This window comes from Empidonax traillii, unplaced genomic scaffold (genome assembly GCF_003031625.1).
Source record: "Empidonax traillii isolate 1590-97213 ecotype Southwest subspecies unplaced genomic scaffold, ASM303162v1 scaffold97:size1219025, whole genome shotgun sequence".
NCBI classification, from domain to species: domain Eukaryota; kingdom Metazoa; phylum Chordata; class Aves; order Passeriformes; family Tyrannidae; genus Empidonax; species Empidonax traillii.
The window spans coordinates 267598-292273 of record NW_020955290.1 but is presented as its reverse complement, the minus strand read 5'-3'; the positions used below and the strand labels follow the sequence as shown (position 1 = coordinate 292273).

General features: G+C 36.7%; 1 protein-coding gene across 4 annotated transcripts in view; it reads left to right on the top strand.

Annotated features, from left to right (window-relative positions):
* Positions 1 to 24676, top strand: part of SLC24A2 (solute carrier family 24 member 2) — a 124473-nt gene that overhangs the window by 66993 nt on the left and 32804 nt on the right. For 3 of the 4 annotated variants that reach the window (XM_027881848.1, XM_027881845.1, XM_027881846.1), the window contains exons 5-7: positions 7025 to 7075; positions 13206 to 13301; positions 14987 to 15075. In XM_027881848.1, coding sequence (XP_027737649.1) covers positions 7025 to 7075; positions 13206 to 13301; positions 14987 to 15075 — 236 coding nt within the window. The remainder of the gene's footprint in view (positions 1 to 7024; positions 7076 to 13205; positions 13302 to 14986; positions 15076 to 24676) is intronic. The other variant, XM_027881847.1, reaches the window with a different exon arrangement.

The window sequence follows — 24676 nt, the reverse complement described above, 5'->3', positions numbered from 1 at the left end:
CAAAGGCCTCAGGAATTGTGTTTGATCCAGGCTGGATCAATTCTGTTATAAATGTGTTGTCTTTAGGTGTTACTACATTCTAGAGAATGTACAGCACTTGTCTTCAAGAGTTTGATGGCAGAAGGCACCAAGGTAACTTCTGAGTGAAAACTCTCAGGAATAAGCACTTTCATGTTTTTCTCAAATTTAAGAAAAATAAAATCTCAAAAAAATATCAAAATTTATATCTGACACATAATAATAATAATGTAACTTAGTTTCTGCTCCACTGCAGATGTTTGTAAATAACATGCCATCGATCGTCTCCTTAAAAATATTTGTTTTTCAGCCCATATCAACTAAAACCCTAACAAATTTCCTTTTGTCACCACAACTGAAAACAGTGGGGTTTCACTCCTCGTATTAAAAGTTTCACTAAGAGCAGAGTAATAGGTAGATCTAGCTTTCGGGTTTTGTGACTAACCTAAGCTGCCCAGAACTCTACTAATACAATTGTATAAATTTTAATTCTATTTCTATTCACACTCCAGTTTGATAAAATTGCAATAAAACAATTATATAAGAGCAGAAAACTCTAATAAGATTGTTTTTAGAAAAAAAACTATGTACAATAAAAAACAGGGCAAGAACAAGTGAGGAGAGAGAACAGGAGCAGCAGGCTTGCAATTTAAAGACAAGATGAAAGGTGGCCACGTGTTTTTAGAGCTAGATGCACAAAATAGTAAATAATTTAGTTACTTCTAATGCACTGCCTACTAGCTAAGAAACTGAGAGACTTCATTTATTTTTTTTTTTTTTTAGGAGTGTTAGTAAATCATTATGGTAGTAGTATAATGAAAAAAGATGTAATTCTGAAATGCAATGCAGTCTTTTACTCTATTACTCAGATCCAAAAGAGGTCCTTTTGTATTTTCCACAGCAACAGTTCAGTGGCAAAGCCTCCATATTTGACGAACTGGCAGTTGGAAGTTCTACAAGTAAAAATGTAGGCTACAATATTTGATTATCTGGAGGTAGTAGGAAAAAAAGTATTATTCTTTTTAAAAGAATATTTGCTTTTTGCTCCTCTGCTTTCTGCAGTGATATTACATACAAACTCCCACAGCAGTTCCAGTCTATTCCAGATAGATAGGGATATAAGTGCTCAGTAAGAAAGCTAAGAGGTTCATGAAGCTTAGAGAAGGTGGGAGTCAGAATAAGATGAAACTCACTGAAAGAAAATAATTTCAAATAATTCTTCCCTTTTAAAATTCACAATTCCTGATAGTTTTCAGTTGGTGGTATTTTTTTTGTGTTTTGATTCAAACAGTGGATCGCATTATCTTTCCTTAAAGATCTGCTAGAAGTTAGGACTCTTATTTTACACCAGTAATGTTCATCTTTTCTAGATCTTTCACAAGTTTATAGCACTGAGAGGTCTTTGTTCCTAATCTAACATCACTGACAAAACCAATCTAAGCTTTGATTCAAATTTACTTTGGATAGCCACTACAACTTATTTAGCAAATCTTTTAAAGTGTTCTCCTTTTTCTGTTTATGGATGAGACTCTGATAATCTGATTGACTTTTCTCAAGACCGTGACCTCTAATTCCTTAGGACTAATTCCTTGGCCTTCTTTGAAAAAATATAAATAAAAAGAGAACATCCTGATAAGCATGATGCTAACAGTAAGCACAAATCAGAAAAATGTGAAGGAGAAGAGTGAGTTATCAAAGTAATGGTTTTGATTGTCAGGAACTTGTGGATTTGCAGAATTATGTGTGCAGCTCCTCACACAAAAATTCTCTTCAGTCTCAAATGTTCAGTTAGGCTTCATAAGTTTACAATCTTTTCATAATTATTTATTTGCTTTTAAGTTGAAGTTCTTGGCTGCATGCATATTCTCAATTTCATTAAGAACTGAGCCCTTACTTTCTCATTTCTCTTCTCTCTTATGCCTTAGATATTCAGCCTTTTGATAGTTTGAATTTATGGTATGAAAACTCAGGAAAAAATACGTGCTCTCCATCCACTTGTTCCAGAATGCCTCAAAATTTCTCTTAAACCAAGCTCCCAGTGATGCTGATAAAGGATTATGCCTTGACACCTTCACGACTATGGAAGTCAAACACAAGGAGTGTCAAGTAAAAGCAATGGTGGAATTGTACTAAAAATTCAGGGTTTGTCACCATTAATTTCTCTTCAGCAGTTTTGTTTTGAATAAAAGGTATAGCAACTTTGAAGGAGTTTAATTATCTCAAAGGAGTGTGACATGAATTCTCATAGAAATATATTTTTTATGCAAAGTGAAAGTCTTACATGTGTCAAAGCAATCCACAATGCATTTCTTTTCTTTGAGAGTCTGACTTCATATTTTTCATGAAGGGATACATAACCTTAGCAATGAAAGTTGCTATCTCTAAAATAGCTGTATGGCTTATGAGTAATTAGAGAAACTCTGAGACAGGCTCATTTCTGCCATAACTATAGACAACTGCAGACTGTATCAGAGATCACAGTTGCAGGAGAGCAAAGAAAAATATTGGCTCTGCTTTCCTTCTATGGCAGGCTGGGGCTATACACTTAAAAGACAGAAAGGACTATTTCATCACAGACTGTATATACATTACTTAGTGAGTAAATACTGAAAATAAACTGAGTAAATAACTATATTATTTAATAAAACTGTGAAATAGCATGGGTTGGAAGAGACCTTTAAAGGTTTTCTATCTAAACTGCCCTGCAGTGAGCCTCAACTAGATTGGTTGCTCAGAGCCCTGTCCGACCTGACCTGGAGTGTTTCCAGGGATGGGGCATTGACTGTCTCTCTCTCTGGGCAAACTGTGACAGTGATTCCCCATCCTCCATATAAAAAATGTGCTTTTTATATCTTGTCTGAATCTACCCTCTTCCTACCACAACAAGTCCTACTAAAAAGTTTGTCACCATCTTTTATATAGTTCCCCTCTAGATACTGACAGGCTGTTCCACAATCTCCTCAGTGTTTTTTTCTAGAGACTGAACAAACCCAATGTTCTAAGCCCCTCTTAGTGGGAGAGGTGTTCCAGGCCTCTGACCTTGTTCGTGGCCCTCCTATGGACTTGTCCAACAGGTCCATGCCCTTCCTGGGGGACACCAAAGCTGGTGCAGTACTCCAGGTGGGGTTTCACCAGAGCAAGAGTAGAATTACCTCCTCTGACCTTCTGGCCACACTACTTTTAATGCAGTCCAGGATATGAGTAAGTTTCTGGACTGCAAGTGCACATTGCTGGGTCATGTCCAGCCTCTCATTCACCAGCACCCCCAAATCCTTCTTGGCAGGGCTGTTCTCAGTGTGTTCATCCCTCAGCCTGTATTGATATTGGTGGTCACCCCAAGCCAGGTGCAGCAAATTGCACTTGGTCCTATTAAACCTCATGAAATTCCCATGGGTCCACTTCTTGAGCTTGTCCAGGTCCCTCTGGATGGCATCCTGTCCTTCAGGTGTGTCAACACCACTGCTTAGCTTGGTGTCATCTACAAATTTACTGAGGGTGCACTTGATCCATTCATCTGTGTCATTATTAAGATATTAAATAGTTAAATAACACTGGTCCCAAAACAGACCCCTGAGGGTCACCACTTGTTACTGATGTCCATCAGGACTCTGAGCTGTTTTCAGCTACCCTCTGGATATGACTATCCAACCAGTTCCCTTTTCACCCATCAAATCTATCTCACTCCAATTTAGAGAGAGGGAGCTTGAAGGAACCTTGCAGAAGTCCAGATCAATGACGCCTGTAGCCCTTCCCTTGTCCACTGTTGTAGTTGCTTGACTCTAGGAGGCCACTAGATTGGTCAGGCAGGATTTTCCTTGTTGAAGCCATGCTGTGTGTCTTGAATGCAATTTGAAGTCACAGATAATGTAGCCCCATTGACTAACAACATTATTTTTCTGATGTGGTGTGACACCTACAAACAAAGCAAAGAACAGTAGGTAATAAGGCAAATGTTGTTGTAATCCTTTGGGAATGTTCAACAGGATTACCAGGAACCTTGTGTTCTCTGATGGTGTAAAGATATGCAGAAGGGAACAAATTATTAAATGTTTTTCTAACTGTTGAGGATCAGCTGTTAAGCTGCATCTCTGCATCCTCTTTGTTTCATGCAGCCAGTAGGGATGTAGGTACTGGCTGTCATCCAGTTTGTCTGGTATGACTTAGCCATGGGAGTTGCATAGCAGGTTCACAAAAATGGAATTGTCATTGAATTTGGGGATATTTTTTCAAGTATCCTTTATCACAGTATTTTAGATTTTCAATTCCATTTAAAATAAGCTTATTTTAATAACTTTTAAATTTTTCCAATACAGTATTTTTTCAAAAAGTACTTCATTTTGAGTTTACTTAAATTCATATTGAACAGAATATGTCTTCTTCTAGCAGCAAAACTCAAAACCAATTACCAAAGAGCAGATTTAGTCCAAATCTTACAGAGGAAGCCAGTGCAATACAGTGGAGGCAGACTATATAGAGGCAGACCTCTCATGCTGCTGAGCAGCACTGGTCCGAGTAATCTTGAAACCCACAAAAGTAATTCATGTGAATATGTACAGCTGATGTTTTCTAGGATAATTGTTGTGCATTGCAGTCAGTGGGCTGATGACTGTACAAAATGTTCCACTCTGGGTATAGGACTATAACCTTTGGATAATGTCATCTTACCAGCAGGATTAGAGTTTTCCAGGAAATAATTTTGCTAACTGCAGGAATTAACCTAGTTTAATCCTTGGTGTGTTGAATTGCTGAAGCGCCCAGAACATGATTATCATCAGCATCATGCACTGTCATTCGTCACCTTGTTTCTCTTCTTTTTTGGTCTCTATAAGGTCAGATTCACCTTTTTTTCTTTCTTGTTTGTCTTTCATCTCTCACTTCAGATGTAAACAAATAATCTAAACATGAGAGGCCATATGTGGTGGTTTTCTTTTTCTTTCTTTTTTTCTATTTTTTTTTACATTTAGAATCCACCAATTTTGTTGGTTTTCTCTGAAACCACTTTTGTTACACCCATGAGGTCAGAAGCCTTATGTCTGCTGTTCTGCTAATTTGGAAATTTGTTGCTATGTTGCAACCTTCATCTCTGTTTATGCAGCTCCTCTCCGTCAGTGTTGTCTTCCCCATGTACCTCCATTTCTTTATTTATTCTTAGACTCCTTTTAGCATCTGTTTTCCAGTCCTGTCCTCAATCTCCAGTGGAAACCTCATCCCAGGTTGTAGCAAAGTGAACCCCAGACACATCAAGGCAGAGGTCAGTGAGAATAAGTATAAGCAAAGGTGCTGGCCCTAATTAAACAGGACAAGTGGTTCCAAATGCTGTAGGCAGGGTAGTCAGTATTGAAGTTATTGGGGGCTCTTTCCAGGTAAGGAATTTAAATCTTTAGGACTAAGATCAAGATGGTAGAACAGTAGATTCTTGTGCGTACTATCAGCTACAAAGATCATGTTGCAACACTAAGAATATTTTTACAAAATAGTATATGCAATCTATATTATTATAAAACAATATATCAATTTATGTCTTTAAATTAATCTTTCTTTGCATTAAGAGAGACTTAATGCCCTATTCTGCGGGACACAGTTACGCACAAGACACAGCATTGTACAAACGAGCATATGAAAGAGTATATTTGTAACTGCCTTTGGTGAACTGACTGTGAAAAATCATTACAATCTAATCATAATTATTAAAAAATCAACAATTAGAATATCCTATATTTTGTAGTTACATGGCATATGGTGTTCTCTATCTCTGCAAATGATGTAAGAAATGTTAATTTGCCATATTCCAGTTTTTTATTTAAAAAAAAAAAAATCTTTCAAAAGATTTACATATCATCACAGTATTTTTCAGTAAAAAACTAGTAGCCGGGCCTCTACTGATATCCACCTCTGTGAAAAATTGTTGAAAGAACGTGAGGTGCATCAGCTAAAATCAGAATAATTGGACATCATTTGTACATTTGATTGCTTAAGCTGTTTCATAAATATGAAGAGAGAATATTTCCAAAGGAAAGAGCACTACCAAACTGTTAAGCATACATTTTTGAATGGTTATATTCTGTCAAAGGTTGGATGCTCAGACGCTCAGTTGTAAAATTTTACGTAAAAATGATGAGTGGAATCATCCACAGATTCCTCAGCCAGATCATTTACAAATTCCTCCTTGGGCTTAATTTTTCATTGACCTGTTTTGTAGACTTACATTATTTATTGTTGTTATACATATATTCACATATATGCCAAATTAGAAGAAGAAAGCACTTCAAGAAAAGAAATGTAATACAATGTCTGGAGTAAAAAGGTGATTTCATGCAAGATTGTATCACACAAAACCGTAATAGTAGCCATAAAGGTCTGGAGATATCTGCATTCCATTCTTTTCTCTGCCCTGCTAGAATATAGTAATGCAATATATACAGATCAATTTAATGATATAAATAATGTAGGTCTGATATCACCTGATGAAATGATCTTTTTCTGATTACACAAGTGACAAGAGAGTGGTTAAAGTAACCCCTCTAAAGCAAGCCAACATCAGCACTGCTATCAAAACAATGTTTGTGGGACAACATTACAGACAGTTTCTTAAGTTATGTGTTTTGAGACTTTTTTTAAAATTTTTATACAGAAGTAGTTGAATGGCTGACTTGGGGAATGACAAAAGAGCTTAGTTTGCAAAATTATTGCTGACTAGGCACTGTCAAGTTCATTATGTTTTCCCAAATGCAGAGGCACCAAAGCAGCAATAACCATGAAAAGGCTACATTTTAGATGTCAGTGGTTCTCCTACATCTCACTAAGAAGTTTAACACTTACCTAAAGTCAGTGACTTGTGAAATTTCTGGGAGGAAAGGCACTGCTGTTTCTGTAACCTGTGTTTTGTTGTCCTGCAGAATGTTTTGCATAATCACTGTTCAAGTTTATGAAGCACATGCAAAAACATGTACATATCTTGAATGTCTGCTGGTTCCTTATCTTTGTGTCTTTTACTGTGATGTTGTAGAGCTTGGATCATATGGAAACCTAAAATATTATGACACAATGACTGAAGAAGGTAAGAAATATTTTAGAATTGTTTGTATCAGCTTTTTTTGAAGCCCCTTGAGCTTCTTTTATGTATTTCATTTTTTCTTTGTTTTTCTTAGTTTATTTTTAGTTTTTCCATTTTTGAATAACTCCTTTTTGCATGTCTTCATTGACGGTGCAATCTGTTATGAATCTTTTTTAAGGTTTTTATTTTCAACATTTCAGTTTTGCTATTTCAGATAAGGAAATACAATGGAATGCTTTTAGTAAAGAACATACATGCAGAACCATACTCCCAAATTATGTGGTGCCAAATAATATAGATTGTAGATGCTTATTTGATGCCATATTTTACAATGCATTCAAGAAGATTAATTAATTTGTGGGTGTTCAGACCACTCAGTTGGAGAACAATTGCAAAGTGACTTCAGTTTACTGTATTATTTAAAAGTAATGAACAAACTTTAAAAACTAAGCATGCTTATTCCTCGAGTATATTTAATTGCAGTGCAAAAAATATGCAATTTTAAATCCTGATTCTAGCAGTACAAGAAGGAAGTAATTAGGGTCTGAATCAGGGCTCAATGAAGTCTTGGGAAAATTTTCTGCTGATTCAAAAGCGTTGCAATTTTGTTATACTAATTCAGGAAAGCGGTTAAATGTGCACTAAATTTCCGACACATGTTTTCAGTCCTAGTGCAGTCAGCATTACTACGGTTTGGAATTATCCCTGAACTGAGATCTGATTGTCTGTAGGATAAAGGCCTCTTGTCCAGCTCTCTGATTATAATGCCAGACAGATGTTTTCATTATGTTAAGTTTAGTAATTAGCACCATGTTTGCAGATGGGAATAATTTTGAGCCCTGTAGAGAAGTCTAGCCACCTATTCCTACTTAATATTGGGAATTTGAGGCAAATAGTTTAATTCTCTGTTTTTGAAAACACAATTAGTAGATTAATCTTGAAGATTTTAAGACAACCTTCATTACATGACTTACTAATAATCATTTCTTGGGTTGAGGTCAGGAGGGTGGGAAGTAATAACTTCTAGCTATTTCCCATCTTCTGTATCTGTTGCGGATACACCAATATAACCACACTCTTCTGGGGCTGTCTGTGGAAGACAATTCTGTTTACCTTTGTGCCTGATGTTGAAAGACGCTGTTCTCTCCTGAGGCAGGCCTGAGCTCATAGAGCAGTCTTGTCTCACTGCCCTCTGTTTTCCAGATTAAGTATCTAGTAATAGGGGTGGCACCAATATAAGAAAAGATATCTGAGAGAAGATTTAACCAGGCAAACAGTGATGCCTCTGTTGCTAAAATACACCTCTCAAGAACCTGAAATGAGCCATTATCCTAGGCCACTCAGATATGGCTACCAGAGCAAAAGCTTTTACAGTAAGTTTCATCTCAGTCTTCATTACAATGAAAATGCAAAGGTAATTTCTCACTGTAGCCCTAAAACTGGATATTTTAAGATTTCTAACTTTTTTGGTGAAGTATTAAATCTACTATTTCAAAAGTAGCCTTCTGAAATTCATAAATATCTATTGACAATTTCATGTATTTATTTGTGCGGAAACACCCACCAAGTTACGATACATACATATATATCTATTATTACTGTACCTATGCAGAAGTACTGCTGTTAATATACAATGTCATCTCAGAAAGCACTTCTCATGAATAAATAATTCAGGACCATACTGTAGCAACAGCAAAAATCCAGAAGCAAAAACAAACAGGAAGCTCTTTGTCTTTAGAAATACTAATACAAGAGTCTATAATAGTTTACCTTCCCCAAAACAACTCTTTTCATAATTTTCACTTGTCTTTCATAAAACAAGTAGTGAATAGTGTATACCAGAAATTGTAGTTCCATCAAAGTATGCTATGTTTTGTACTTTGTGTTTTGATTTTCAGAAGTATAATCACTACCAGTCTGCATCACACTTATTTGCATTACCCATTTTCTTCTTTCTCTTCCTTTTTTGATTGAGGTTTTTATATATTTTGTACAGCAACTTAGTCACAGGAACACATAAATCCAAGTACAAACTCATTGTTTTTTTGTTTTTTTTTTTTCTAATAAAGTACATCTTTAAGTCAAGGTCCTTAAGCCCTGAGTGGAGATAGGGAGTAATCTTTCTGTCCTCCAGTAGAGAAACACAAGCTTATTTATTCTTGCTGCTACATCAGAACAATCAGGGACAAAAATTAGTGGTTAGGCTGCAATAGATAATTATATACAGCCTAATGACCAGAGAGCCATTGTGCCCCACATCTTAGAAACTGATCTCTGTTGTTTTGATTGCTTCTCTTTGGTCTAGAAGTGACTTTAAATTAATTTTAGATTAGTCAGGCCCTGGAAGAGAAAATACATCCTTCAAGATGGGAAGAGACCCTCACAGTAATATTGTGCTTCACCAAGAGCCTAAAACATGACGAAACTGCATATGTTTTCATTTGATACTTCTGCATGATCTTAATGTTAAAGTAGAAAGCATGTAAAGTGGATTTCTGGAAATGATCAGTAGTGACTCACTAATTGTATACTACAGCTGGCCATGAGCAGGACTGATAGAGTTCAAACTGCTCAGCAGCCACAGATTTGACATCTTCAGACTCATGAAAGCTTGGCTGTAGATGCATAGATGCAATAATTTTCATTTGATCAGAGACTGGTCAGATGACTCTTAAGTAGAGCCTTGAATTTTTTAAATAAGTGAATTTCTGAAGACTAACTATTTTCTTATCAAATTGAAGACTTTTCTGACCCGGGGAATTTGTAGCCTGCAGTTTAGCCTGTAGATGAAGGATGGGCTTTTAACATATCCTTTACCAGGAGGAGAATCTCTGCCAACTGATGCCAGCTGGAGTTACTCATGCAAACCAAGGCATATCTACATTATACAATATTGATTTGTTTGTATATATTCAAATAAAACTACTTTTTTATTTAGTTTTAGTTTAGTTTTAATTTGTCTTCTCAGATAATCACCTGGCCTTGATCTCTTCCTTCTACCCCATTCTTTTCGAACTAAAATGAGCTGCAAAATCTGTTGGAGTTCAGCAAATCTGGATTAACTAAGAATTTTTTATAGCTATCTTTATATATCTCCTTTAGGTCCATGGAATCAAAGATTTTCATTCACCTAAACTCTCATGGTAACAGCTACTATGAGAATTGGGTAGTCAAACCTATAGTACATAGGACTATTAAAGAAGACTGAAATAGACTACTCTAGAGTATTCTAGAAATAGAAACTACAACATTCCTGTGGATTATTTTAGTAACCCCATCTAAAGATAAGAAAAAAGACATGAGAGAAGATCTGTGCCTATGATTGTTCTTGGTGGCTTTCTGAAAATTTGAATTACTTAGAAATATCCTCAACTGGTCATTTCTCCTGGTGTCTCTGTGCTTCCCCTTCAGTCAACAAGTTTTGATTCGGTTTAAAGGAGGAAAATGGCCAAGAAAGGGAGGGAGAAGGCATAGGGCTGCTGTCTTTTTGTATCTTGCAGTCTTCATGCAGGCTAGTACTATTGCTTTCCTCAGTTTAATGGTTTTGATAGTCAATAATGTCTTTGAATCATTTCCTCTCACTTGTTACCTACAGTGAGTGAACCAAATGAAAGATAATGATGTAAAGCAATGGAAGCTGAACCATGCAGGTACTGGGAAATAAATATAAACCAAAATACATTTTCCATTTCAAATGTTGATGTTAATTTCTATGATAGTAACTTATAACTGTGGAACAGTGTCCTGAATGAAGCAGTGTAACTTAAAATTGCTAAAAGTCAGTGTAAGAAATTCTTCCTGAAGATGATGGGAGGTTTTTGTAAATGTGAAAAAAATAGAGGACATATTCAATTAAGCTAAACTAAACCAGTCTAAATCTCTGTGGAGGCATTTTCTTTTCAGTTCAATAATGGCTAACCTAAACAGTTTCAAACAATCTCAAACAAAATACTAGAATATCCTTATAGAATTCTGCATTATATTAATTGTATTTTAAAACTGAACCTTTTGAATTGAAAGGTTCTACAGTATTCTGGAGTAGTTAAGAGACATGAATGGCTCCACAGACATTTCTTGGAAAGTGTCTCAGTTGCATCATCTTCATTGTTTGCATAAAATGCGTTTGTGTATTTGGGGCATCACAAGCCGAATTCTCAAACACATGAAGCTGAGCTGGAGTCTGAAAGCTAACACAATCCTTTAGCAAACTGATATTACAACAGGCACCTGTCAGTATTTACACATTCTTATGGATAAGCACTTTTTAAATGCCCCCAGTATTTCAAAAGAAGTTAGGAGCAGCTGTGACTCTTAGCATTTTGGCTTCAAATATTTGGAAATAATGATTTGCATTTTTTCTGTTTTTTCTTTCTCTTATCTGATACCCCAAACAATTCCCTTTCTTTCTTCCTTTTCTTTCTTTCTTTCTTCCTTCCTTTCTTTTCTTTCTTTCCTTCTTTCCTTCCTTCCTTCCTTCCCTCCCTCCTTCCCTTTCTTCTCTTTTTCCCTCTTTAACCCTTTGTTTCTTCTTCCCTTCTAACTAAAACATCTGCATCTGACCCTGTGCACTGGAATAATGAGATGCTTTGCTATTTATGATTGTGTTCTGTGCTTAGATATTCTTCTGCAGGTGTTTTACTCCAGGTGCCAAAGAAGATTAATTTTTGCAAAATATTGTGAATGGCTAATTATTTTTTTTTTTCGAGCATGATGTGTTTTTTAAAAGATAGGGACTGCAGAAAGGAAGAACTGCTTGTTAAATATTTGTGGTATTTTTATTACTTTCCAAGTGGTTTGCTGTTGAAAAATTACTTCCACTTCCCAGTGAATAATTCCTGGCTGCTAGTCCCTGGGCCTATGCTTCTTCACATACAAAAGTGTGTACAGGAGTTTGAAACTTACATTTGTGGGGAGGAATTTTTTTCTTGACTAATGATTTATTATTGTGTGCCTTTTATTTTAGCTTGAAAACTAGTGACTGTTATCCACATAACTGAATTCATTCATGGCTTCTTACTTCTCCTTTCCAGTGTTAGGCTATTATATAATTCTGTTGAAATATCTTCTGGTCTTAAATCTGTGCTGGTTTTGCTGCAGGGACACCAACAGTTTTCAGTGCATTTTTTTAAGTGGAGATGAAGAATTAAAAGAGCCACAGACTCTGTGTTGCAGTAGTGTTGTTAATTAGAAACATAATGCATGATAGCCAAGAGATGAACTTTCAAAAATATTTTAAAATACTAAAAGCGCAATGACAATGGGGATAACAATAAATGAAGGCAGACACATCGTCTTCATAGATAGTATGACCCAACATAGGCTATCATAGAGGTGTCCAAAGAGTCCTTGCATAGAAAGATCAACCAGTGCAGAGAAAGGATTCATTTCACTTAATATTTGACATCTTTGACATTGCTAAGTTTGAACATGTCATTTGGACTCAGTGGTCAATAAAGAGTGACAGAAGCTGGGACTTCTCTTACGGTAGAGTGTCTTGCCCTGGAGACAACGTAGAGGATGAGCTGCATGGTTAACCTCATGGGAGACAAAAGAAAACCCTGGCAGGTTTAGAAGAAAGTTTACCTTTGAGAATCTGATATGAAAATCAGAAATTCTGGAGGTTTCTTTTTCCCCTTCTGAAGCACCTGTATAAATCACAGACAAAGAGAGGAGTGCAAAGTTACAAATTTTACCACAGTCACTATGATGCAATAGATGGGTTAATCTGAAATTTTGTGTTACTATCCTACTAACTGAGAACTGAAACTTAGTGTTTGTTTATATCTATCTTCATTCATCTGTATTCATCTTCTGTTTGGGCTGAATTCTTACAACAGCATGTGTATAGGTGGAACTTTACTGACTTCTTCCAAAGAAAAATCATAGCTTTTGATTTCAGTTTCTTGTTCTATTTGTTGCTGAATTCTCAGGAAAAAAAGAGGATTATTTATATCTCCATTAAAAAGAAAAAAACCTCTATAGATGGGAACATGAGATAGTGCTTAATAGCATGTTTGCTATCAGGAGGAACTGAAATGGATTGTCAGCACTGATCTTTGAAGTCTAAGCTATGGCAAAGAAACTTTGCTTCTCAAAATGGCTGCATTTTAATAATGACAATGCTTTCTTTTAGGAAAGTTCAAGGAAAGGGCCTCAATTCTGCATAAGATCGCCAAAAAGAAGTGCCAGGTGGAAGACAGTGAAAGGCAGAATGGAGCTGCTAATCATGGTGAGTGCAGCAGTACAGATTTATCACCTGTTCCTGAGAGTCACTTTCACTGCTTTATTTTGTTTGAAATTCCTTAGTCATTAATTTATCCTTCTACATAATTTATGCTATGCTAGTAGAAATATTCTGATTCTCTGTACCAAAGAGTATGAAATTTATGGATGGGACAGGAGTTGAGTACAAGAAAAGAAAGTCAGTCAAGGCATTTAGAAAGCCTTTTGGCAGGTTGAAAATAAAAAGCAATGCTGATTTTGTGTAAGTGTTGAAGTGATAGAAATAGACATGCAAAACTTACTTGCAGTTTATATATAGAAGTTTAATTAATTTACTGAGGTGCTTTAGGAGAATATGTGGTTTTTGTAGTACCACCCTGGTCACAAAGAGAATCAGCCTTCATATTTAAGATTTGATTTGTCTGTATACTGCTTGCTGGGAGTCATTTAGGCCCATCTTTGCTAATTGTGCAAAATTGGCTTACTGTGGTTTTCCATTAAGGTAAGAATTTGTATTTTAGTTCAAAAATTCCTTGTCTAAAAGAAAATCTGCTCTATGTATTATTTTCTCTACTTTACTTCAGGATATTCTCTGCATTTAGAAAACCACATACAAATGTGTCCAATAAAATCTGAATCATGTTATTACTTGACACTTTTTCTGACTTTGTGTTATGTTTACATACAATTTGCTTCCAAAATCAGGCAGTTGGATAGGACAGTCTGTTAATAAACCATAATGCTGGCTGTGGGGTTAAGAGACAACACACATATACTGAAATAATTACAGATAGTCTGGCACTCTGCTGTGTCTGTGATCTCAGATTTTTAATTTAGAAGAATCTCAGGATAGCAGTAATGTAACTAGACAGCTGTATTTACTTCTATGCACAAGAGCATACCATAAGGCACGTTGAAATTGAGTTAGAGATTTCATATTGCAATTCTGTTTTACTTTATATTGTCTAAGGGATTTTTGGCCACTGACATTTTTATGTAGTACATACTTAAAGAGGTAATTACTGCTTAGAGAATTCCAAGATAGTCAAAGTAAGAATAAATTTGAATAAATTTGGCATCAGAAATCAAAGGCCCAACTTTATCCCTTTAATTCCAGTACAAGTTTAGCACAAGGACTACAGAATTCTGTTTTAAAGATCATCTGCTGTTACTGGATGTTATTATAGCATCTGTTTACTTTTTTCCCACATTTTTGCGTGAGAGCAAGATTACAGCTTGGAAGTTACTTTACTAATTGCAGGGGTTAGTGCATTACAGAAGTTTTATCATTGAATGTATCCCCTCACCTGTAAATGCAACATGTTGCATTTTAGAATGTCTGTGGTGAATGATTTATGTCGGTTTTTACCTCAAGTATCAGGCTCAGTTAGTTTATGAATAACAAAGAGCACTCAATATTGCAATGCATTTGAATATTTCTAGGGCATGTGTGCAAACAAAATAGTTTCTTCAAATGCTAGCTCACCATTCGTAAGATTTTTATTCAAAATGTGTACTAATCAAATGAAAGACAAAATTTTTGTCTCTCTCTTTTAAAAGCAGATGTTGTCACACCTTTAGTATTTGATGATTTACTTAGTCTAGACATATGACAGCTGTTTCACTAGCAAATTTGTTATTTAATATTCTGATCTGTTGTTTTCCCACTCTTATTTTTGGATGATGCCACGGAAAAAGGTGCAAAAGTGGAAGTTGCAGTAACACCACCAAGTGATTCAGGACCAGTGCAAAATGGAATCGCCCATAATGTTGAAGAAGAGGTTAATGACTTTTTTTATTCTTCTTTTTATTCTTGTACTGAAAAACATATTGCATGCTTAATTGTGCTTTTCACTGAAAGTAAACATCTTAATAGAAACAGGCTGTTAGTATGAACAGTCTAAAATGCCTTTAATCTTCATTTACAACTAAACCCAATGTATTGTTTACCATACATAAAAGTTCTTCTCTTCTGCCCCTGCCCTTCAGTGTAAGGTAAGATGGTAGTCTGGAATGCATTCTTTTAGGAAACATATTTTTACTTATTAGATATGTTTGCAGTCCTAAATATAGCTAATAGAAATTGCAAACACATTGCAGAAAACCTGTTCTTCTAAGAGAAGCTATCATGATGTGCATCATGGGATAGCAAAAATTCACTGTAAAAGAGGAGCTGTAAAGAAGCTTCTCCATCATGCCTTCTGTTATCTTGAGACAAATAAAACATTAGGCTGAATGAGATAGCAGTATATTGCTCATTCAGATTCAGACATCAAAAGCTGCATAGAGTGAAAGTTTTGTAAAAATAATCCTTGACGCAGAAGCTTTTATAACACAGTTTCCTTCTTAGACTTCTAGGGTATAGTGACAAAAGACGAACACTGCAGGAGATGGCTGAGCAGTGATCTATGACATAAAATGACTTCCACTTATTGAAAGTGGGATGAGCTGTGAAATGGCCATGGTTTGTTTTGAGTCATATCAGGGTTAAGTTCTGATATTTTATTTGGTTTGGTTTATTTATGGTTTAACAATATTGTTACTTCAAATCAGAGATCATATTGCCTCCTTCATGATCTGAGCAAGTAAGTAAAATCTTTTCCTTGAAAAGTTCTGCAAAGGAAAAATCAGGTGCGTACAAGTAATAGAGTGTGTTTATGTCTTTTGGCTTTTTCCTAAAGACAAATATCCCTCACAAGGAGTTTATTTTGTTCTGAAACATACTTAAAACAGGGAGAGGTTATCCAGTTTTCTTGAAAAAAAAATCCCACAGTGATGTGCACTAGGGTGAATCTTTGGGAAAAGATTGTATTCGCTTTACACAGCTGGAGATAGAGAAATGACAAGATGATTCTGGCCAACTGGTGTGTTAGTGCACCAAGTATTAGCAGATGGCTTTAATTCTTCACTGTTTGCAGTAATTCTGTCTCTAGAAATTGAAACTGAGAATCAGAATCAAGGATCTAAAAGAGATGGATAGTTTTTGATATCATGAATGATCAGTAATTGTAATGAGTCACCCAAGGAAAGGAGGGTGTAGTAGAACATTCAATTACCTTTTCTGTTAATCTGAATTTTCAGACTATCATGACACTTAAAGATCCTTGTCAGCCCAACAGAACATTACTTTTATATAAATGAGGTTAGTAAAATCTATATAACAAAAACTCTCAGCACTACACTTCAACACAACATTTTAAGGTAAGGAAAGATCAAATTTCAGATCCATTTGGATTCTCTTTTGAGAGTCCTGGCTCACAACTGTAGTGAAATATGTCTTTAGACTATTTTTTATATTCAGGTGGGAAAAAAAAATGGAAAAAAAGAATCAAAGTCCAAAGCAGAGTGACTTTTAGACTTTTGTTCTCAAAGGTCCGTAAGGGATGGCATAGCCTGGTATAACTTACTATGTAAATTAGTCTGTGAGATACATGAAAACTCTAATAGAGTTCAGTAGCTTAAGAAGGAAACCAGTTTTGCTTTGTGAGATGTTTTTCCACTGAGATTGTTCTGTGAAAACAGTAAGAAAAGGCAACCTTAAGCAATCACATATCACAGTAGTGTCCACATGCTATCTTTTTACATTGTAATTAAGCATTTCCTAGGTCTACTCAGAAACCTGCAAGGCCACAGAGTTTCATCGTTAGAGACAATGGTTTCAATTTCAAGCAACTGCAGGGGAAGAAGGGAAACTTATTGCAAGAGTACATTACTCAGCAATATCTTCCTTTCATCTCCCTTTAGACATTTTAAACTTGCAGTGAGGCAGGTTTTGGAGCTTTTATGTTAATTTCAGCAAGTATTAGGACATTCTGAACAACGATTCTTATGTCTTAGAGGTGGGATACATTATTTATCCTTAATGACACAATAGGAGCAATCAGGGAGGTTTTTAAGTGGTGGAGGAGTGAGTGCAGATTTAGCTCTATCAATCTGCATGGAAGGATTACAGATGTCTACTGTCACAAGAAAAAAGTAACAATCCCCTAATAACATTTTGAGAAGTAATACTGAAGGCACAGGATTGTATGGCAGCCAGCTCTCATCAGTAGTTTCTCCTTCTCTTTCAAAAACTCACTCATTAAAACTGGGCAACAAGAACATGCTCATTACAGCTCAGTCTTGACCTACAAATGATTTTTAGTTTTGATCTTTTTGTAACAGAATGTTCTCCATTTTACACTGACAACATTATTTGGTTCTGTTCCTAAGTAGAATTCAATCAGGTGGCTCAAAGGTTTGGTGATTTTTCCTTACTCCAATGCAAAGGAGTGATGCTGTGGTGTCAGAATTTGGAAATATAGCATAAAATTCCTTCTCTCCAATTTTCCACTTGTATAGTCTAACAGTATGGTTTTGTGATCCGTAAGCGCTGGATAAATGTCTTAAAAAAACTTACCATTAGTGCCTTCATGTAGTAGTAATGGCAATTTATAACTGAGAAAATTAGAGACACGTCAATATGGATGAACAAAACTTCAAATACACCTTGGGTGGGAAAAATTTTGTCCTAAAAACTGTGGGATATGCAATTGGTATACTCACATACCAGGTCATCCTAAACGATGTTTGCAGTGAGAATACAGAAGATCTGCATAAGGATCTAATTTCATTGTTAAGTTCTACTATGGTCTTCATGCTTTCCCCTCTTGCAAAAACAATCATGGTCATATTTCTGGGAATTTTTTCATGTTTTGCACTGATGCAAATTATAGCACCTGGGTCTAAGTCCCTAGACACAAGCACATTATAATATCAGTCTTTATATTGGACTTAGAATTGTCTGAAAATAAGTACATTCAATATTCTGTGTTCTGCTAGTAAAACTAGAATATGCATCTAAATGCTTATAAACCCCTTATTATTTTAAAGTTATGAAGTTGAGCTTGTAAAAAAGAAAGTCTCAGGCTAAGACTGCAAGAAAAGGAGAAAAAATATCTTTTTCTTTTCATATACTTATAAAATAAACTTATTTTTAAAAGGTGTAGTACTCAAATTGGAATGATTTAGTTTTCCTTATACCTCTCCTCATTTCTTTTTGGGCTTTTTTGGGTCATCTTTATATGTTTTTCTGGATTCTTTCCTCCTTTCCTTCTATTCCACTTACACAAGGCTGAAACACCACACAAGACAGTGGAGAACCCTGTCAATTAATGTCTTCTGCAAGGTGTCGTGAACTAGGTCTATTTCACCTAATTTGTGAGAGTTTTTTGGTTTAATTTCTTTATTTGTGTCTTCCAAACTCCACTGTCTTCATTTTCCTTTTTTTCCCAGGCCCAGGACCTTACCTCCATCCTTCTTACTCCACTCTCCTCCAGGGAAATTCAGGTGTCCTCTTTCTAAGTCAAGCCCTCGAGCAACAAGAAAAAAATCTGTCCTAATGGTGCTTGCAGAAATACAAAAAGGCTCTCCAGAAAATGTGCCCAGGAAGCCAGTCATTTGTGCCAGACAGTAACTCATATCACCCCACTCCAACTGTAAGCAGCCTACACTTTGGTGAGACAGGGATCATCAGCTTAGAAGGACAGACGGCTGTGGCCTCCATCCCATTCCCTAACCAGCACAGCAGGGAACAATATCTCCTCCCACGATACGGTCCTTAAGACATTACTACTTTATTTGCAGCCAGAAATAGCCTTCCCTTCTGCTGAATATTGCATCTTCCTTGGGGATTTTGTTCTGCTTATGGCATTCTGTCTCTTAACCTTTAGCAGGTTGCCACAAAGAAGATTCTTACATAAAAATTCAGGTTGCTACCAAGAATGTGTAAGAAAATGAAAGAAGACTAAAAGGATACTTACTATCTCATTAAATATTTTATATGGTGCCCTTCAGAGAATTATTCTTCTGAGAAGTCCAGTTGTGTCCCTTACCCCTGCCCCATCCCTACCACATTCTTAATAAGCATTTTATAGTAGTTTTAACCTGTGGCTTACCTAAAAATAGTTTCCAATCTGAAGATAACACCTTCTCCTCCCACCTACGCACACACACACACACGCATACGTACACATGTGCACAGTTTTTACTGTTTCCGTGGAAATCCCACTGGAAAATGTTTACATGCCAACCATGTCAGAGATAACTTTTCCATGAAAATGTGAGAAAACTTGTAGGTTGTAGAAGGTTGCCACAGAGGCTTCATTGCTTTCATTGGATTTAATGTGCATACCAGAGCAAGTCTGGTAAAGCATGTTTTGCCTTCCCCACCAGAGAGCAGGGACAGTGCTGGTGGGGACATACCTCCCCTGCCCTAGAGTACTAATTTTGTTCACATCAAATTAGTATGGTGTGCATGGGAGTAACATTGCATTCTCCATCTCAGGGTATTATTCTGGGTTATAAAATTATTTTCCAAAGCCTAAACATTTTTCAGTTGCCACAGTCAGTCTAAAGTAAATGCCTGCATCTTGTTTGTTGGTATAGGGTTTTGTGACTTAAAGAGAATGGTGTTGCCATCAAAAAGAATTGATCTTTATATTTCCAAGGCTAATCAGTCACCTATTTTCAAGTAAGTTGACTTACTTGAAAACTAAGATATTGAAAAATGGTATGAAGACAAAGGCTAATTCTTCAGAATTATCTCCATTGTACCATAGCTGTAATTTCTTCTGGTGGGCTGACTGCAGTTTTGACTATTACATACTGAGTATTTCTTTTCAAATTCCCCAGAGTGCTGGCAGTGACGTGGGTATAAAAATTAGCATATAAGTTCTGGGAGCTGTGATTTTACTTATTTGTGCAAGACCCCGAGAGGACAAAATCAGCAATAGCAGAATCTGGGCCAAAAATCTACCTGAGTCTTTCTCCTTCCCATAGGGTTTACTCATAAGGTAGCTCTTTTCAGTGAGTTCACAGTACAGCAGGGATTAGCACAAGTTAGCTACCCTAAGAAGAGTATCCAGATATACAGAATGCATTCTGAAAGCTCAGGGATTTAACTTTATGCCCTGCTTGAATTTTACTCAAGAATTCATGAGGAAAGATGTTGCTTTCTATCTTAGTTACACTGTAGAAATTACATACTGCTGTACTAGCTTACTATCTCACCTTGTTTCACATATTTTTTTCCAAATGAGAGGTAGGAGAAGATAAATGACTGATTCTGCTTACAGAAAAGAAACATAAAGCAGAGATTTGAGGCTGTTCACAGTAGGGCTCCAACTGCCTATACTCTCTGCCTTCTAGTGAAATAAATTAATGTGAGATTTGCCCTCCTAAATAAAACAATCAACCTCAATTCTGAAAATCACCAAATACCTCTGGGACAGGGAACATCTGAGATAGCATAACTTTTTCTTGATTCACTCATTATGAGAAGTTGAGTTGTACAGAGCTCATTTCCAACAACAAAAAACCAAACATAAACAAAAACAAAACTGAAAACAAAACCAAAAACAATGAAAAAACCCAATCACCACCACCACTAACGAAACCAAACTGAAAGAACCAAACACAAACAAACAAGAAAAAAAACCACACCTGGGCAGTCTTTTGCAGCCCTATCAAGCAAAGAAAGAAATTGCGTTATAGGTGGTGCAATATCTGTACTTTGGCATAAGCAATTTGAACTGCAAATAGTCCCTGTCTTCAGTTTCTTTTCTTCTGGAGTCCTAATGCTAATTTTTATTGATTAATTGTATCAGCAGTCAGAATGCACAAGCATGAGAATTTATAGATTAGCTCTTCAGCTTAGTTGGACTAACAGAACAATCCTCAGAATATGGTCTTTATAGTTCATATGCTATGGCTGTTATACAGTACAGTTTAGGTGGTGAACAGTGGCAGATTTGCTATTTCTGGTAAGTTTGAGGTGGTTCTGTGTACTTGTTTTCCATTTTGTCCTACCATCAGGAAAAAAAGAAGTATAAAATTCTGTTTAATGTGCCAGAAAAGGAATTGGTTTTCCTAAAGTAATATGAGTGCAAACCTCCATGGAGACACTGGTTTTCTGATGTTTGCTAGAAGGAATGAGTACCTTGTGACTTTAGCAGATGGAATTTGCTATAAACTGTTGTTTATAAACAAAATAGTTGTGGATGAAAATGTCACCATATGTTTGCACTGTATATATAGTGTGAAACACAGCATCGTTTCCTCTATTTGGAAAAAAATTTACTGGGAAACTGGAAAATCGGATGGATTTAGATTAGATATTAGGAAGATATTGTTTACTGTGAGGTTATTGAGGCACTCAAGCAGTTGCCCAGAGAATTTGTGGAAGTGTTTAAGGCCATGCTAGATGGGCCTTTGATCAACCTGGTCTAGTGGAAGGTGTCCTGCCCATGGTAGGGGGCTTGGAACTAAATGATCTTTAAGGTCCCTTCCAAACCAAAACATCCCATGATTCTAAAAGTTGTCAGACCAATACTGAGCAAACCTGTAAAAGCTTTATTCCATAGGATTACAGACAAGTATTTGATAGATGTTCTTGCATAAGGAACTGTAAAATATGGAGCACCCAGAGATTTTGTACCTTTTTCATTGTTTGTAATGGTTTAAATAAAAGAAGAATTGAAGTAGCAAGAAAAGAGTTATTACGGTATACAGATTGATTTTAAAGAAAAGAGTATTTATTATGGATCTATAGAAGAGAACACAGAGCAAAATAACACTTCTAATCTCATTTCTTGAAAGTTGAGAATCATAACCCTATTTTTTATAGGTAAAGATACACCTCATTAACCCTGGTAGAATATGCAAAGGGAGCATTTTCGTATTAAATTATTAATTTTATTATTATTTATTATTTTATTATTTTATTAATAATTTTATTTAATGTTATTATTTTATTATTATTGTTATTAATGATATCGTTAATATTAATGTTATTAATAATAATAACAATATGTGCTAGGGTACCACATCCATCCCATCTAGGCATTGGTATACATATGATATCCAGCACGGCAAATGTCCGTGTAACAAAAAGACTGTCTCAAACAGTCTTTTGCTACACTCCTGATTCTAAGTCATAAACTGCCCAGAGGGATTACATTTTATTTAAGACTTTTAAAAAGTGTTTTGGTTTGTTATAACCTTGAATGCACATCCGGAGAAAAACTGCACATTTTTCTCTAAGAGAAATTCTTTTAATTTGGTGAGAAAAATAAGACATTTTGGCAAAAGGTTTTACGGGAGTAAAATACAACCAAGAAAAACACTTCACTAAAACAGTAAAAAGAATATATGAAGCTCTAATGCAACTATGTCTAAACTTTTAATAATTGGTTAAGTGATAAGGAATACAAGTTATCCTATATTTTTCCAGTTGCATGTAATGATGAGGCACAAAACAGGAAGACTCAGAAGACCAATAACAGCAATAACGGACTCCAAGGGTGGTCTCAGCAGCAGAATTTAGGGGTTTTTATCGTGGATTGGTTTAAACAACACTGGGCCTGCTCGTGAGAGACAGGATACATCTGTTTCAAAGGGGCAAAAAGGTCAGGGGTTAGCAGGGCTCATTGAAAGAGCTTTAAACTGCATTTGAAGAAAGAAAGGAATAAAACTAGGCATGCTAGAGATCAGTGTGGCACACCAATGTTTCAGGGATAGTGTGCTAGTAAGGTCCTTCAGTCTGCTCCATGACGTGCTAAGTACATCATAGCACATTTGTTTTTTCCTCCCTGGCAGGCTCCATGTGGTCACTGACCACATGTGCTAATTCACACAGCATCTCAGCCACCTCGGTGGAGTTAGTGGATAAAGATCCACATAGCATCAAAGACATAAGCATTGTCAATCCATTCCACTCAGTGGAAGAGTCACATAGTCATTAAGGCTTCTCCCCCCAGAGATGTGACAAGACTGATAGCCCAACTAAAGTGCATGTACACCAAGGCATACGGCATGGACAAGAAACAGGAGGGACTGGAAACCATTTTGCAGATGGAAAACTGTGATGTCATTACAGTAATGTAAAGATAGTGGGATTACTTACACACATTGAGTGATGTAATAGATGGCTATAAACTCTTTGGAAGGAATAGGCAAGAAAGGAGAGCTGGTGGGGTAGCCCTGTATGTTAGGGAGTGTTTTGACTTTCTAGAGTTTGATGATGATGGTTAAAAGGTTAAGTATTTATGGATAAGGCAAAAAAACCATATCCTGATGGTAATCTAGTATAAACCATCCAATCAGGATGAAGAGGCAGACAAGAATATATTATAGCAGCTGGGAAAATCTTACTATTGCTGGATCTTTTTCTTGTGGGGGACTTATCTTACCAGATGTCTGCTGGAAAGACAGCAAAACAGAGAGGGAACAGTGCAGGAGCTTTATGACACACAAAGCCAGGGAAGGTGCCCTGCTGGACCTGCTGTTTGTGAACAGAGAAGGGTTAGTGGGAGGTGTGGTGGTCAGAGGCCATCCTGGGCACAGAGACAAATAAATGAATAAGCTTTCCTTTTCAGAGCAGTAAGGGGTAGGGGACCAGCAGAACTGCTGCCTAGGACTTCCAGAAGGCAGACTTTGGCCTGTTTAGGAGACTGGTTGCCAGAGTTCCTTGGAGGGCAGTCCTTGTGGGCAAAGGAGTCCAGGAAGGCTGCACATTCTGCAAGAAGGAAACCTTAAAGGTGCAGGAGCAGGCTGCCCACATGTGCTGAAAGATGAGCTGGCTGGGGAGACTGACCTGGCTGAACAGAGCTTTGGTTGGAACTCAGGAGAAAAAGGAGAGTTTATGAACTTTGGAAGAAGGGACAAGCTCAGGAGGACTACAAGCATTTTGTGAGGTTAGGCAGGTAGAAAATTAGAAGGACCAAAGCCCAGCTAGAACTTGATTTGGCTTCTGAAGTTAAAGACAAGGAAAAACGTTTCTACAAATACATCAGCAACAGAAGGAGGGCTAAGAACAATCTCCATCCTTTATTGGATGTGCAGGGAAGGCTGAGGTACTGAATGCATTTTTTGCCTTAAATAGCAAGACTGGTTGTCCTCAGGGTACCCAGCCCCCTGAGCTGGAAGACAGGGATGGGGAGCAGAATGAAGCCTTCATAATCCAACTGGAAATGATGAGGGGAAGTGGACCTGCTACACCAGTTAGACACACACAAGTCTATAGGGCCAAATAGGATCCACCCAAGGGTACAGAGGGAGCTGGCAAAAGAGCTCACTTGAGCCACTTTCCATCATTTACCAGTAGTGGCTAAGTGTGGAGGTTCTAGTCGACTGTTTACAAACAGAGAGGGGCTAGTGGGAGACGTAGTGGTTGAAGGCCGCCTGGGAAATAGTGACCACGAAATAATAGAATTTTCAATACTCGGAGATTCCAGGCGAGCCAACAATAAAACCTCTACGCTGGACTTCCGGAGGGCAGATTTTGACCTCTTCAGAAGTCTAGTCCAGAGCATACCCTGGGAAACAACCCTTGAAAACAAGGGG